The sequence below is a fragment of the Rhinolophus sinicus genome, linkage group LG04 (genome assembly GCF_036562045.2).
Source record: "Rhinolophus sinicus isolate RSC01 linkage group LG04, ASM3656204v1, whole genome shotgun sequence".
Taxonomy (NCBI): Eukaryota; Metazoa; Chordata; class Mammalia; order Chiroptera; family Rhinolophidae; genus Rhinolophus; species Rhinolophus sinicus.
In genome coordinates this window covers 14897958-14915567 of record NC_133754.1, presented here as the reverse complement: position 1 = coordinate 14915567, position 17610 = coordinate 14897958, and the positions used below count along the sequence as shown (strand labels likewise).

Sequence of the window (17610 nt, the reverse complement as noted above, 5' to 3'; positions counted from 1 at the left end):
TGATAATCCCTATTTGCTCATATATTGTTCTCCTAATTTCTTTTAGTTCTTTGTCAATGGTTCACTTCAAATCTTCGAGCATATTTAAGACAGTTAAAATCTGTGTTTAGTTAGTCCAATGCCTGAGCTTCTTCAGAAATGATTTCTTTCAATTTCTTCTTCCTATAAATGATTCATATTTTCCTGTTTTTTGGTATGCTTTGTAATTTTTTGTTGAGAATTGGGCATTTTGAATACTGCAATGGTGGTAATTATGGAAATCAGATTCTCCCTCCTCCTCAGAGACTGCTGTTGTTACTTGATGACTATGGTTGTAAGTTTGTTTAGTGACTTTCCAAACTCTCTTTGCAAAAATTATCTCCCTGTGGTATGTGATCACTGAAATCTTTGTTCCATTATCTCTGTGATCAACTAGTGACCAGCCTCTTCTCCATCAATCAATACTCTGGATGTTGCAAGAGTTTGACTAGGCTCCAGGGTTATAAAAAAGTTGCTTCGGACAGTGTCAATAGTTGTTTTGGTGGAGGGGCCAATTCCTGGAGCTTTCTAGTCCACCATCTTTGTGATATCACCTCCTTCATATGTTTTTAATCCTCATAATAACCCCAAACTATAGGTCTCTGGTGTTCTATGGCAAGATATCCCCAGAGAAGTAGTCTCAATTTACTCAAGTTTAAAAGCTTCTTGAATTAGGGACCATGTCTTTTTCAGCTCACTGTATCCACTCTAACCTGAAAACTCTTTTTATTTTTTTAAAGAATGAGATTGTCATATGTTCAAGGAAGAGAAAGCCTAGCCCATAGTTAGAAACCCATTCTCTTTAGCCAGTGATTGATTTGGGAGTGAGTATATGACCTATTTCTAGTCTGAGACATAAATGGAATTTGCTAGAGTTCAGAAAATATCTTCTTATCTGATAAAACAGATCCACACCCAGGGAAATACCCCTTTTCTTCTTGCCTTTGAACTTTTTGCATGAAGATTTAATGCATGAAGAATGCTGAAACATAAAGAAGAAAGCCAAGAAATCACAGAGGTGCCCACCAGAACTCCAGCGTTGTTATACTGTTGAATTTATCCACCTTTGTAACCATCTACCTCTGAATTTCTTGTTATATGAGATAATAAACCCCATTATTTAATGTAGTCTCAGTATTCTGCACCCTACAGACAACATCGTCCAAAGTCATTCAACCTCTAAAGGCAGAGGAAAATGAATTCTTATCAGTTCCATTATATTTGCAGAAACTGTAGCATATCAGAAATATATCTGACTCCTTTTATTTATCTTAAAAACCCAGGTATATCTTGCAGTTGAGTCTATAATATATATATATATATAGTTGCTTCAATATATTTTTCTCAAAGAGCAAAACAAAGCTAAACAAAATCTCTTTAGACAAAATATTAGAAAAGATGTGGGAAAGGGTAGGAGAAGGCAGATAACTGTGTTTTTCATGCATCAAATTTTAGAATATAACTTCCATTGAGTGTCTTCTATTTAATTTGATGGCTTTTTAGCAATCTATTCTAAAGGATGTTATTCAGACATTAGAAATTTAAGTAAGATGGAAATTTTAAGGAAATTATGTTTCAAACAATCCACATTTTCAATGAGTGAATTGTAATACTTAATGAAAGCCTTCTTAGAGTTGCAACATCTATCCATAATACACTGAACAAAGCCAGAGGTAATTGGGAGAAAGAATAAAATATCATCAAGGCTACTGAAGGAAGAACACTTTAACTTCATGTTGGTTCTTAGCCTTACCAGCTCTCTGTAGACACCTTCATGCTTCCCCTCTGATTTGGCTGACTTTTCTTTCTGTAAAATTTCCCTATTTCGGTTACCAGAAGCACTCATGTTGAGATTACTTCTAGCACCACCGCCACCTCCTCCAAATGTCTTGGTCTTTAGAAAAGAGAAAGAAAAAAGAGATATAAGTAAATAGCATTTAAAAATAGTACTGAAGACTAAGCTACAACTAAAAATATCTAGCAAAACTGAAGTAGTAAAAGTTTCTTATTTATGTTTTACATGAAAAAATAGAAGTGTTACCTAATTATTTTTAAACAAATACCTACTAGCCATAATCTCTTCTTTCCATAAGTCCAGGAAAGACAATAAAATAATTATATGATTATAATCTTTAAGTCTCAAAGGCACGTCATCAGAATAAACTTAAATAGACAACAATTTAGAAAATAAAATAAAATAATACAAGCACTATGGCAATTAGGTGTGAAAAATGATTCTAGGATAAAATAATTGACTACTATCATAAGAGCTATATGGCAAGGCTGCTTCTGGCATGGCACTAAACAGTAATACGATTCCATAATCTTAGAAAGTAAACACCTAATATAAATTTTGACACTGGATTAAAACTTTCATTACTAATTTATTATTTACATTAATTACATATGCTATGTCTTACCAACTATGTATAAAAACTTAGAAATCTGTATTTCTTATTTTGCTTAATTTATTTGAATAATTATATATGTAATCAAATTTGAAATTTTGACTTGATTTCATTTATGTTTTACCAAAACTATTGTGAAAAGACTAGAACATGAAGAACTTTGGTTTAAAAAGATATAAACTCAAGATTAAAAAGCATCCCACAGTTGTTACTTGTACAATTATCAAATTAATCATCTGATTATATAATATCTGTATAGTTTTAACAGAGCTAATAAAAGAGGAAGAAGTCAAGACTTGATTTTTATTAGAAATAATAATGAACATTTTAAAATGTACTTTAAAATGATTATACCCAGTAAACATCCTAGATATAAATTTATTTGGAATGAGATGAAAATATAAAGAAATAGAACCTGAAAAAGAGAAAAATGATGTTAGATAAGCATTTATGGATAACACAATAAACATCTCCATTAGGTGGTTGATACACCACAATATTTAAATAAAAATGAAAATAACATCTTCAAAAACCAAGGATGTATTACCGGGTTCATTCAATTTTTGGTTTATGTAATCCCACCACAAAGCAGATTTGGAATATCTTGATAGTCATCACTAGTATAATTGTAAAGAAAAATGTGAGTTTATATTAATGTGATATAAAGTTTAATAGACTGGGAGACAATGTAGTATAGTTAGGAATTCTGGCTTTGGAGCTAGACAAAGCTGGGACTAAATCTTGGTTCAGCTACTTTCTAGCTCCTGGCCTTAGGCAAGTCACTTAACTTCCTTCTTCCATGACACTCAAGCTTTTCATGCTTAAAATAGGGATGATAAAACCTGACTGAGATGTTGTGAGGACTAAATGATATCATCAACATGAGTGATGAATTTAGTAACTGGCACCCGGTTAAACACTCATAACAGATAACCATATTACTGCTTTGCTTAATACGTTAGAACACAGTTACCTGAATAGTCCAGAGACTGACCTGTTCCAAATTAAATATATGCCTGGAATATATAAATTCCGTAACTCCAAAAGTGCTTTTTCTTTTAGTGCCAGTGAAATACTCCCATCTTCTGGATGCATTTCCTTATTATTTTCTTTCCATTTTACGGATTAAGGAATAGGATAAACAACAGGACTTTCAGAATTGCTTTTCACTGCTTTAAAATAGTTGTTACTCACTAAAAATATAAATATCCAGAATCATCACAATTTAAACGTTACCCGTAAGGTAACTGACGTCGTCCTTTAGGCCACACCATCTTGTCCAGGTTATGTGAATTAGGCATCTGAGAGAACATCCCATGAAACTCAAGCAGGCCTTTCATGCTGCCTATCAACTTCCTGTATTTCTCTAACCCATTCACCCTCCCAATCTTATAGACCACTATTTTACATGTTTTCCTCACTCCTCAAACCGCCAACATCTTCTCCCCCATTATCACTGTTGGCTTTGCTTACTTCCTCACTGAAAGAACTAAAATAATGACTGAAGAACTTGAACAGATTTTCACATCAACCAACCACTGATATTTTCATACTTAAACTTGATCTTGACACCCTGTATTTTATCTTGCCACCATCTACATGAATGTTAAGAACAATGTGCAGGGAATGAATGACTTCCCCAATTCTACATTAATTCACAGGCCACATTTTATAGGACTTTTTCAATATCTTTGATAAATTCAATACTCCTTCCTCCATGATACAATTTCTGCATTCTTGTTTTGATTCTATCTTACTGGTCAAATCTTGGCTGGTTCTCCTTCTTCATCCAACCTGTAAGGTTGAAACGCTACAGGGTTCGTTCCTTACCCCTTTCTCTTTCCTATCAGCACTCATTCCTTTTGTGATCTCATTTGGCCTCATAATTTGAAATGACATTTATATGCTGGCAACTCTCAAATGTATATATCCATTCCAAAGCTCAGCCTTCAACTTCACTCCTCTGTCTCACTGCTTATTAAGCATTACCACACGGATGTCTGATAGGCACTTCAATATTAATACATTCAAAACGAAACGCCAGATAGTTCTCCTCTCCCAATTTGGTCCAACCCAGTCTTCTCCAATTCAAGGCAAACGCTAACCAACCAATTTCTCAGAGCAAAACCCTTGGAGTCATTCACAACATCTCTTCTCTCACTCCTCACATTCAATTTCTCAGAAACCCTGATGACTCTACAAATTCCAGAATCTGACCACTTTGCAGCATCTACACAGCTGCCATCTTCATTCAAGCTGCCATCATTTTTCTCCCACTGAATTATTTCAATAATTTCCTAAATTGTCTGATTCCAATCTTCCTTTTCTACAATCTGTTCTGAACACAGCAGCCAGAATTAGACTTTTAAAATGAAGGTCAGCGGATGTTACTGCTGTGCTGAAAACCCTCCCAAGGCTCATTTTTCTATGAATACAGACCAATCTCTTTCAGATGGCGTACAGGGCCCCTCAGAGGCAGAACCCCATTACCACTCCTGACTTTATATTCTACTACCTGTCCCACGGCTCTCTCTGCTTCTACTGGTCACCTTACTATTCCTTGAACGTATACTCCTGCTGTTGAGACTTTGCAACCGCTTTCCCTTCTCCCTAGACTACTCCTCTCAGATAACCACAGAGCTAATTCTCTTAATCTCTTTCAAGCCTTGGCTCAAACCTCACCATATTGAGGAGTATTCAAATGACTATATTTAAAACTGAAATTGCAATTTACTTATTTAGTATGTTTACATTATGTACTGTCCTTACTAGAATGTAAACTACACAAGAATTTCAAAGAATTTTCAAATTCTGACCATCCTATTTTAAATTGCACCTTCCCAGTGGCACTCCCAATGCTATTCTACTTTTTCTTCTTTTCCCCCTGCAGCATTTACCAACTTCTAATCTACCATATAGTTTACATACTTATTATGCTAACAGTCTGTCAACCTTACTATATATAAGCATGATAAGGGCAGGGAGCTTTTGTCTCTGTGTTCATTGATTTAACCTAAGCATTTAAAACACTTCCTGGCACACAGGGTTCTCAAAAAACATTTGCTGAATGAAAGACTAAAGGAAAAAGGAATGAAAATTATCACTTTATCACTTGCAGTAGATTCCACCAAATCCACCCAAGTGTTTAAATGAATGATCATAATATATCTTTACAGAACAATTACACTGTTATATGATTTTTGATGTTCAGACAGATTAAAGATAAAAAGGTATATACTTATCTACATAGAAAGGTAAACAGATATAGATATAATCCTCTACTATAATACAATAGGTTTTTGTCCTAGAATTGTCACTGGGTAACCTCTGGCAAGTTTTGAGCCTCCGTCAAATCTCATATATAAATTGAGAAGTTTTACATCTGCTTCAGAAAATTATAATTCTTTATTTATCAAATACTTATGGGGAATACAATGTGACCAATTATGACTTTATATAATCAATTATAGTATATTATGTTACCTGTGTTCCAGTAAACAGATAGCACTAAATCATATCAACCCAAACTTTGGGAGAAAAGTTTGAGAAAAATGTAAATCAAAAGAACAACTTTCCTCCCGTCATTAAGAAATTGATGTATATCCAATATGCTCGTCTGAAACTCCATAATTTTGATAGTTTTTTGGGAAAAAGAAACCATTTCATGTAAACTGTGTAAAATGTATTAATTTCAAAAATATTAAAAATGGCTTTTTAAAATGTGCCTCAGAATAGAGAAAATCGTGAAGAATAGCAATAGCCGCATTTATTGAGAGCTTTTAGCAAAGGAGCGTCATGATCTGCGCCATGTGGTGCTCTAAATGTTTTAAAGATTACCAATTTTAATTATCATCATAACCATAGGAAGTAGGTACCATTATCATCTTCTTTTCATAGATACAGAAAAATGGGGTACCAAATTTTAAGTAACCCACCCAAGGTTGTCAGCAGGATATGCTTCCAGGTTGTCAGATTCCAGAGTTTGTGCCCTCAGCCCCTACATTAGACTGATGATAGAAAGACACACTGCAGGAAGAACAACCAAAAGGCAAGAATTCTTCTTAAACTTTGAATTTCAATAGAAAGCAATTAGCTTTCTTGAGTAAAGGAAACTATTTCAATTTCACTGGTTAAGAAAAGTCTGTGTAGGCAACTAATTCATTAATTAAAAATTCTTATCAAAGTCTACAAATCAATCATAGGGAAAAACACCTATTTAAAATAAGCAAGAAATTAAAAATAATTAAAAGAAAACCATTTGGCTATTAATAGTAAATGATGGCAGAGGTATGTGTGCATAAACACAAACACAATCCAAAGAAAAAATATTTTTTACTATATAAAATAAATAGATTTAAGAATGAAAACTGACAAAAATGTTAATCCTGAGCCACTGTTTTATCCTCTGATTTTTACCTGCATTTTCAGAAATTGCTATTATAGGGGAAATTACCCTCAAAAAGTGTCATCAAGTCCAGCTACTAACAGGAAACTTTTTGCCGTAATAAAAAGTATTGGATTCAGTTGTTACACTGTAAGAATAAAAGAAAGTGGGAGAAAAGAAGGATGGCTTCTAGCAAGAGTAACTGAATGGAATTGTCAGGAGGACTTGTTAAAAGAACACACGACCAAAATGTGTAAGCTTAGGACTCCATAAGGGACCAGGTCATTTTCTACTGATGGAATATGCACGCAGAATGTCCAAAGTTTGTTGAATTAGTTAGCTTATGAAAAGACAATAATAAGTATAAGTAGTATAAATAGAACATAATGGCAAGAAATAAGAAAAATTTATGATGATTTAGTTTCTTACTTCTTTGCTCTTTGCTACTTCTGCAATGGCAGCAGTCCTTTGCTTTTCAAATTCATCATTATCATTTGTAGGTTTGACAGGCATTGTAACTTGTAATGTCTTTCTCCGATCCAGTTCTCTGCTATCCACTTGGACATGAGATACACACTTCTGGTAAAAATAAATAAAAATCAATCACTGCAGTAGTTCCAAAAGAGATTCAAGGTTTTCATAAGAAAGTATTACTTCTTCAAACAAAATGTCTGTATGACAACAGTTGAGAGCCCATAAAAATACGAGTACAATTCTTTCCCATACATTTAAAAATACAAATAGAAAATGAATTAAAGTAACTTGCAAATAAGTGTAACTGGCAAATAAAAAGCTACCCAAAAACATGGCCGTCTAAAACAGGGCACATATTTAAAACATACATTGTCCAAAAGATCTGAGTTTCATTTTAAGATAATGACCTAAAATAATTTAAAATTTCAAACAGTCTAGACTATTGCACAAGAAAAGCTAAATTCAGTTTTTTTATTAAGAGCTTGATTTACACATTATGTCACAATATCCATATGAGGGTTCAGGAGTACAGTCGTTTTAACATAAAAAGATGTCCTTGAACTTATAAACCAAAAGTTAAAAACAAACCTTTCTCTCCCTCAATCAGGTTACAAAGTTTTTGATTTTTAGTCTCATAAAATACATTGAGAAAGCCATCATTACTGAAAAATAAGCCCTGAATTCTGTCCTCCCTTCCAATCCTAGCAGTAAAACATCCTATAAAATGAACCTTTTCTCAATTCATTAATTAAAGGAAGAAAAACATGTTCTCAAATGAAAGTGTTATACAAACACAGATTTTTAGCAATGTAAGTATATCCTGTTGATACCAATTCACAGCCAGCATGATCTGTCTTTAAGTCATATACACGGCTAAGAGATGCTGAATAAGAATTTTCCAGAATGGATTTTATAAACAAATATTATTATTGAAACTACAACTTTTATTATACTTCCTAAGACAAACAACTAATAAAACACACTTCAAGTTCTGGAAAATAATTAAATCATAAGTTTCTGAGCCACTTAGGAAAAAAATATTATCACTACAATGTTTAAGGGAAAAGCAAATTCTTACAAACGTATCATTTATCATTCTTAAACATAAATTATTAGAATGTTTACACTGTTTTCATCCTGGGGGTAGAAGTGAGAATATCATCAACACAGGTCACACCACAGGGCATCCTGCCTCCTTTTATCCTCTGTCCCTTGTTTCAAAGCACAATAAAAAATGACATATAGCCATGATGCAAGAACGACTTTTATTTAATTTTTGAGTAGACCCTACAAAATGGTTTTTGAAAATGCCAATCAACTGACCCTACCCATTTATCTTCTGATCAACTAGGTATCTCTTTTTCAAACAAAATTTTGCTTTCTTTTCAGTTGCTACTGACATGAAGGTCGCTGTTTCCTACCTGTTGTGTCCCCAACCATCTGCGCTCTGAGACAGTACTCTCAAAGATGAAAAAAGAACAAATGCAAAGCAGATAACCAACAGCTAAATTTTGGTGGCACCTTGTGGCAAAGAGCAAGCTGCCATGGGGATTAGGCTCAGACTCTTCAGGAATAACGCGGGCAAAGGCCTCAGGAGATGGTTCTTAATGCAGTTTGACACAGCACAATCAGGAAGACACAAGATACGGCCAGCTGAGGAGCTCCTTGAGGTAACATTTCTCAGCAAGGGAGTTAAAAAATAGGAAGGAGACAGAAAGCCTTTAGCTCATGTCAGAGAAGGATCAGTGCTGCTGTGGTGGAAAAGGAAAATACCAAGTGGAAATAAAATTCAGTCCCTGACTGAGATGGGTATTTGGATCAAGGCAGATGAATAGCATCTTGGAAAGGATGGCTGGGATAGCAGGCTCCCCTCAAGTGCAATGAGACCCTTCCCTGATTCTTGTGTTCTCACTTTTTCTGTGTCATCCTTCTGGTGACACTTTTTTTTTTTCTTTCTTTCTTTCTTTTTTTTTTAATGGAAGACTCAGGTCACAGTGGCCCATGAAGGAATCGAACTGGCAACCTTGGTGTTATTAGCACAACTCTCTAACCAACTGAGCTAACCGGACACCTCCCGGTGACACTTTGATTTTCTCTCTCTCTCTCTCTTTTGTTTTTAATGAACAAAATGAGACATTACAGCATATTTTTAACTTCTTATTTTTGCATTTCCCTCTCTCAAAAAAAAAAAAAAAAAAAAAAAATGCCCCACCACCATCCTATCTTAATTAGTTGTAAGTTTATTTTGAAGGGTGCCTCTTAATTTCTTCAATCTTTGGGTTAACAGCTCTTGAGAAATGCATCTGCACCAACAATTTAATTATAGTAAAGAAAAAAAAAAAATTATTAAATTCCTGTACTGAATATATTTCCATATAACTCCATAACCTCTGAATGAATAGTTTGGCACAAAACTAAGTACAACTTGAATACAAATGAAAAACACTTTTTGCTGATTAAAATTCATCTGCCAACATGAAAGTCATTACCTGTCCAAAAGGCACAAAAGGAGGTGGTCCACCTTCAGTTCCAATATTGCTTCTATTGTGTTTTGACAAGCTCTGTGAGAAAAATGAGTCACAAAACAGAAATTATGCATAAAAATATATTTACAGCATTTACAATGTACCAGGAATCTACTTATTTTAATACATCTTTATAAGAAACAGGGGGAAAAGCTTCCTATAATTATTTCAAACTATATAAAACATTTTATTCCTAACTTCCTAAGTAGGCAAAAGCTCTCCTCTGATCTTCTCATACCAAAACACATGATCACATCCAGTTTTCAACAATATTTACAAGCTGTTACCATAAGAAAACACAGTAAAAAAAACCTCCCCAATAAGTAGCAAATTCAAAGACATCATACTTTGCTAACAAAAATTTTACTTTAAAGTACATAAAAACTACAGTCTGATAGACCTGACCTGGAAATTATCCTTAAAATAAAATTTTTAGACATAAAATCTATTAGCAAACAACATACTTGTGATATTGCAATATAATAATAAATACATATTTGGTCTTTGTCCTGAGCTCTTGGAACAGAGATCAGAAGTGTTGTGACTAGAAACAATTTGTAGGAATAGTGATAATGGTGATTTCAAATTATTTAAAGAGATCAGATTGCTAGTTTATAATATGGAGATTACTTTCAACTACAATAAAATGTCCTTAATAAAGACTTGTTTATTAATTTATATTTTGAAGAAGTATTCAACTGATTGTTCTTTAATAAAAATAAAGTTCCAAACTCCACTGATTTGTTTTCTTTTTTCCCTCTCATATTTAGGATTAGAACGAGAACAATGTATTACACAAATGGGGAAAAAATGTTACACTCCTTGCAAAAGCAATTTCTCACATTATAAATTCCTTTGAAAATGTCATAAGGAAGCTTCAGGCCTTCTTTAAGTCATCTATTCCTCCTATTTGTTTCCTTTTGAGGTGTTAAGCACTAGTTGTTATTTTATTCATCTTAATTTTAAACTTTTTTGTGTTTCAGTTTGGAATGATAAATTTTTAATAATTACCATTACAGAACGTTACCTATGTTCTTACACCATATATAAAAATTAACTACAAATGGGTCGAAGACCTAAATTAAGAACTAAACTCATAAAAACTTCTAAAAGACAACATAGGGGTAAAGATTTATGATACTGAATTGGCAATGATTTCTTGGATATGACACTGAAAGCACAGGTAACAAAAAAAAGAAAAAAGATAAAACTGAACTTCATCCAAATTAAAATTTTTGTGCATCAAAGGACACTACCAACAGAGTGAAAAGGCAACCTATGAAAAGTGAAAATATATTTGCAAGTCGTATATCTGAAAAGGAATTGATATCCAGAATATATTGAGAAATCACACAACAAAACAGATTTCAAAAATTGTCAAAGGACTTAAATAGACATTTCTCCAAAGAAGATATACAAATGGGCAATAAGCATATGAAAGAAAAGGTGCTAACCATCATCAAGCACCAAGGAAACGCAAATCAAAACCACAATAAGGTTCCACTTCAGACCTATTAGGATGGTTATTATTTTTTTTAAAATAACAAGGATTGGCAAGGATGTGTAGAAATTGGATCCCTTGCGCACTGCTGATGGGAATATAAAATGGTGCAGCCATCATGAAAAACAATATGGCAGTTATTCACAAAACTTAAACAATAACCATATGATCAGCAATTGTATTTCTGGGTATATACCCAAAAGAATTGAAAGCAGCAATTTGAACAGATATTTATACACCCATGCTCAAAATAGCATTATTCACAATAGCTAAAAGGTAGAAACAACCCTAATGTCCATCAGTGGATGAATGAACAAAATGTGTTGTGTGTGTGTATATATATATATATTATATATATATAGTGGAATATTATTCAGCCTTAAAGTTAGAAAATTCTGACACATGCTACAATCTGAATGAAATGTGGAGACATTATGCTAAGTGAAATAAGCCAGACACAAAAGGACAAATATTGTACGATTTCACTTCTATAGGTACCTAAAGTGGTCAAATTCATAGAGACAGAAAGGAGAATCATGGTTGGCAGAAACCGGGAGGAAGGAGGTGGGAAATGGGAAGGTAATGTTAAATGGGTACGAGTTTCAGTTTGGAATGATAAACGCTTCCGTTCTTTTCTTCACCTGTATGTCATCAACTTGCTACAGCTACAACACCTGCACATAGTTTAAATACTATTCAATGTTCCCTTCCCCTATTTATTTTAGAAGAATGTTTAGGGCCTCTTTACTTTCAAAATTAACTCTATGGTTTATGTTTTCTATGTGCACATTTGATTTCTGTGTATTACTTGCCAGATGCTCAAGTAATTATACTCTCCATGGTTTCTACATCGCTATGGTTACCAAATAAAAAAACTATAAAACCTAAGAGAACTATAATTATATTAAGATGTTTTTAAACTCTTTTTAATGTAAATTTTTATTGCTCCCTAATAAGAAATACTAACAGGCTTTCAGGGAACAAAGTACAAAGATACATAATAAAACGTTATAAGGACAACTATCAAACTACTACTAATCTCTCTCTCTCTCTCTCCCCCCCCTCTCTCTCTGTGTGCATGTGTGCATGCGTGTGTGCGTTCACATGTGTGTGTGTGTGTGTGTGTGTGTGTGTGTGTGTGTGTGTGTTAGGGTAAGGAAGTTCCTAGAAACGTTTAACTGACATGACGTGACATAGTTCTGGCTGGCTGGGTGGGAAAATGATGTAAGATGTTGATATGACTTGAGAACATCTTACCACATTTTAAAAAAATCTCTAATGATAATAAAAAAATACAACATATCAATTTGTTAAAGGAAAGGATCACATAAAATAAGTGGGATTTTGTTGGGAAATTCAAAGTTCATAAACTTGGCTATTTATGTAAAACCGTCAAACCACTTACCTGCTTTTGTACATTTTCAACTAAACAATGTAGTTATGAAACATTATCTTATGTTGCAGAGTACAGCAGCCCAAAATGTAGCACATTAGTATCATAAGGAATGACTACTAAGAAATTAAAAATGTGCTTAAATTGCCTTATTTACCTCCCAAAAGAGGCACTTTCAAACTAAGAAAATAGTAGAGAGTGACTTATCATAAAACACCAAAGCTTGAAATGTTGCTCCTTGGCGCACTTTCAACAACAGGCAAGATTTGAGAGTGGTACAAGAACGTCAGTTTTAGTTCAAAGAGTAATTAGCTTTATGTGCTTTGTAACCCATTCATTTCACAATTATTTGTTATAATGTTTATTACATGTAAGACTCAGAGCTAATACTTTAGAGATACAGGAAGACTCAGATCCATTACCTATTAGCTGTCTAATCATAAAATAAGATAGTCAACAGTTCTTTCCGTCAATTTTCTGATCTATATGGACATAACAGCCCCTTACAAAACTGTTAGGAGGATTGCATGACATAATGACGTAAGAGCCCAGCACAACACTTGCACACTGTGCAATAAATATAGAATTAAACAAATATGACACAAACAAGAATTCTGACCTTAAAAAGCTTACAACCTCTTTAAGGACATAAGAAATAAATTGAAAAAAATAAAAAAGAAAGAAAAATAATTTTAGTGCTAGGTAAAAAGCAGTACACTTCTTAATATGGATAAAGTGGTCCAAGATTTCAGTAAAGCAGCAACTACTTTACTTTGTGAAGAGGGAAGCATTTGATCTGAGTCTAAAAGCATGGGACAATTTGGCCATGCAGTACCTGGAGAGAGAAAACAAGATGAATGGTGTAAAAATGGTGAAATATTGTTTTCTTTTTTCAAAAGCATAACTAAGGAAAGCATAGGGAATCAAAGAAGGAGCAAGTAGTTCCATTTGGCTCGAACAAAGTGTATTTGAAATAACTTAGAAAGTTGACAAGGTAAACTGCCACTTGGGCTGGAATATAAATGGCCTTGAATCCCAAAGTCAGGCCTTTGAAAGACAAGCAGGGTTCTGAATGATGCTGGAGGAAGATAAGGTGGCAGCAGTGCACAGCATGAACGAGGCGATGGAGAAAGGCTCTGTGGAGAGATCGTTAAAAGGCTACTGAGCAGTCCAGGCGAGAGATCCACACACTCAACCACAGTGGCAGCCATGGAAGTGGGGGGCAAGAGACATGTGAGATGTGACTGCAGTGGGCCAACAGAGTGGGCTGCTGGAAGCAAAGCAGACGAATGATTACTAGATAACCTAGATGAATAGGAGGATGAAGGTATCGGTAACATAAATGCAGGGAGCACCAACTAAAGCGACTAGGAAGACAAAGGCCACAGAACCTGTCATTTCGGTGAAATTTTAACTTGTTTGCATCTGTATGTATGTGTGTATGTAGAAGAGACAAATACATATATACATTACGTTTTTATGTTTGCATGCACAAACTCTTGCTTTTTGCAAAGAATTATACACAGATACATTACACACAGTTGATAACTGGTATCTTGGCAGCTTTGAAAACTTGTTAGTAAAACATGACTTTTAAAAATATGTATTAAAATGTAACAAATGCTGAAAACTGCTATCTGTTTTAGAGGAATAATATGCTTAAATAAAGGTAGATAGTTCCTGTAAAGATGAATGTATTCCATTTATTAAACTCTGACACAAAGGACTAATATCACTCTTCATTATGGGAAGGTCTCCTTAAAATACAGAATGCAATAGAAAGAGTGCGGTGTTTTAAAAGTCGAAGCCATTCTTGGTCCACACTTACTCTCTGTAACTCCCATTTCTCAATAAGGTGTTCTACTTCACCGCCAAGAACTGTGGTGTTAGAGTCATTCAAGAGCAGGAATCCATTTTTTACATCCACAATGCCTGAGAGTTTCACTTTAGTTCCAGGTGGTGTGTTCAGGCTAAAGCAAAGGAAAAAAAAAAAAAGTTAAACCAAGTTGAAGCTCTTCCCCAAACTGTAATTCAATCTCATATTACAACCTAGTCAAGTTCTTCAAAATGAACTAACATGAAAACTATTTTTCAGGAGACTGGCTATATATAGTGTGAATAGATCACCAAGGAGCAAGTCAGAAGTCCAGGAACAAGACTGTCATTTTCTACTTTATTGACAAAGATATGAACTTCAGTTTCCACATGTAAAAAGTGGACAATAAAAAAATCACACCTCACAAATTTGCGGTAAAGATAAGTAGAATAAAACATATGAAAGTATATTGTCAATAATGCCATGCTGTACGAATATGATTTGCTATTTTTCCCTCTGAGCTTTGACAGTGCATTGCAAAGAGACACTATATTACAAAATTAAATTTTATTACAGAAAAAGATATCTGAGCAGTAATAATCATAGAAATTTTACATCTATGTGAGCTACTGTAATCTACAAAAAAATAACGCTTTTTTGTTAACCACTAAAAGATCAAATATTTATGCTAAAGCTTATTAACTTTAAAAGGCCTTTTTGATAACAGGCTACTATTGTCAGATTTGGGGCAAACATAACACCATGATCCCTTTTACAGAAACCAGAGACAAGATGTTTATCCTCCTGCCAACCTTTCGGTACAAGAAACAATGGAAGAAATCCATTTCATCACATATGTCTATTCTAAGGTAAAGACTCATACACCAAGCCCACCCCATCTCCTTGCATATATAGCAAGGTCCAAAGCACTCCAAATAGGAGTAAAGACTGTCTTAAAAACTTACTTTATTTCCCCAAAAATAAGACCTAGCCGGACCATCAGCTCTAATGCGTCTTTTGAATCAAAAATTAATATAAGACTCGGTATTATATTATATTATACCTGATAGTATACTGTGTTATATTATACCTGGTATTATATTGTATTATATTATATTATATTATATTATATTATATTGTATTATATTAGACCTGGTCTTATATTAAGTTTTGCTCTAAAAGACGCATTAGAGCTGATGGTCCAGCTAGGTCTTATTTTCGGGGAAACACAGTAGGATGAATTAGAAACTTATGCTGAAATGCCTTCACATTGTTCACATTTTAAAAGCTTGTGAAATTCACCATGTGCTGAGATATGCATTGATATCACTGGTCTATTCTGAAGAAAGATGACTGATAAAACAGTATTAACTAGAAGAAATAGAATATGCCTGTTTTTAAAGCTTCAAAGGTTGTATGCAGAGCAAGACATTTTGTGTTCCCTGCCACTGAGTCGGCTCTGACTCCTGCAGACCATGCGAATGCGTGATGTCCCGTGTCCGGTCCTCACAACCCTGCTCAGCTCCTCTAGACTCCCGCCTATGCCTTCTTTTATGGAGTCCATCCATCTCACATTTGGACTCCTTCTTTTCCTGGTGTCTTCTATGTTTTCCAGCATTACTGCCTTTTCCAAAGAACCTTGCCTGATGATGTGCTTGCAGTAGGATAGCTTCAGTGTTGTCATTTTTTGCCTCCAGCAAAGTTTCAGGCTTAATTTGCATTAGGACCCACTTGTTCATCTTTCTGGTGGTCCCAAGTATACGTACAGCTCTCCTCCAACACCATGTTTCAAAGACACTGTCTGGTAAAAATTACTCTAAGGACCCCAAGCCTAACCATCCTTAGTCATTCCAGGTAACTTACAGAGTAAAAGGTCATGGGCAGCTTACCTAACCTTCCCCGTAAGTACAGAGCTCTGCGCGGGCCTACGCAGGAAACTCAGGACAGTGTCTATCAGACTGGATCAGCAACAACTGGGCACAGTTAACACTAAGTGAAGAAGTTCTTCCCACTTCCAGGCAATCAGCAGATCCAGATTTTCACTACTCTACAGTCATCATTTGGGGGAGGGGGGGAACCACCAAGAATACCAGGGTGCTATACTCTTCATCTCTAAAGAAATTACTAATAAATTATATATTATTTACATCAGACCTATGTGTGTTCTTCAAAATGACTTTTAGTCAATAATTTCTTACAAATTGGTAAAACTGAAAATTGAAAAATGTTGAAACACAAAATGAACAATAAAAGAAACTACAAAAGACCTTTAAAAACAGGATGCAGATTACAGGGGCATTTGTGATAATATTTTAAAACTTAAAGCTAATCTGAAAGATGATGATGAACTAAGTTTCATGTAAAATATACCTTTCCCAAACTTTCCCTACTAGGTTAAGAGGAAAAAAATGTCAAATTACTTGAAGATGGACCTACAATTTCATTAGGATAACTGATAAAAACTTCCACTCACCAGATTATAGTTCTACTCCTACAAAAGGATAAATATGTGCTAAAATTTTAACATAAGGATAAAATTTTAACAAAAGGATAAATAGGTGCTAAAATTTTATCATAATTTTGACTACTTCAGAGTCATAACTAACTCTTATTCAGGGAACATATTTTGATTTAACTGCTGTTTTTATTGGTACCCGAAAGTACCTTTACTCTCTCTTCATTGCAATTTTAAACGTAACAACACACACACACACACACACACACACACACCACAGGAGAAGTGGGGCAAGAGGTAGGATGAAGAGTGGCAAAAGTACCCAAGAGAAATGCAACACATTCTGTCCCATATCCTGGTTTGTCCTCTCGAGCAAGTCCTTCCAACTTCCTTCTAAGGCAGGGGTGTCCAAACTGAGGCCCACAGGCCAACTGCGGCCTGCAATCCATTTTTAATTGGCCCGCAGCAAATTCCAAAAATATATTTAGTTTACTTAAATAAACCAGGTGAGGCAATACGTACTTCACCTCGAGTGAGTGGCTCAGCTGTTTGTGTATTTTACCGCATATGACCCTTGGTGAAAAACATTGAAAAAAGTTTGGACACCCCTGTACTAAAGTAACCACTAACCAAACT

The 17610-nt window shown here is 34.5% G+C and overlaps 1 protein-coding gene across 6 annotated transcripts in view; it reads right to left on the bottom strand.

Moving 5' to 3' along the window:
- Positions 1-17610, bottom strand: part of TDRD3 (tudor domain containing 3) — a 133981-nt gene that overhangs the window by 59195 nt on the left and 57176 nt on the right. For 4 of the 6 annotated variants that reach the window (XM_074329351.1, XM_074329352.1, XM_019750791.2 and 1 more), the window contains exons 5-8: positions 14532-14673; positions 9774-9845; positions 7240-7389; positions 1772-1912 (exon numbers count right to left, since the gene is read on the bottom strand). In XM_074329351.1, coding sequence (XP_074185452.1) covers positions 1772-1912; positions 7240-7389; positions 9774-9845; positions 14532-14673 — 505 coding nt within the window. The remainder of the gene's footprint in view (positions 1-1771; positions 1913-7239; positions 7390-9773; positions 9846-14531; positions 14674-17610) is intronic. The other 2 variants (XM_019750792.2, XM_019750794.2) reach the window with 1 other exon arrangement.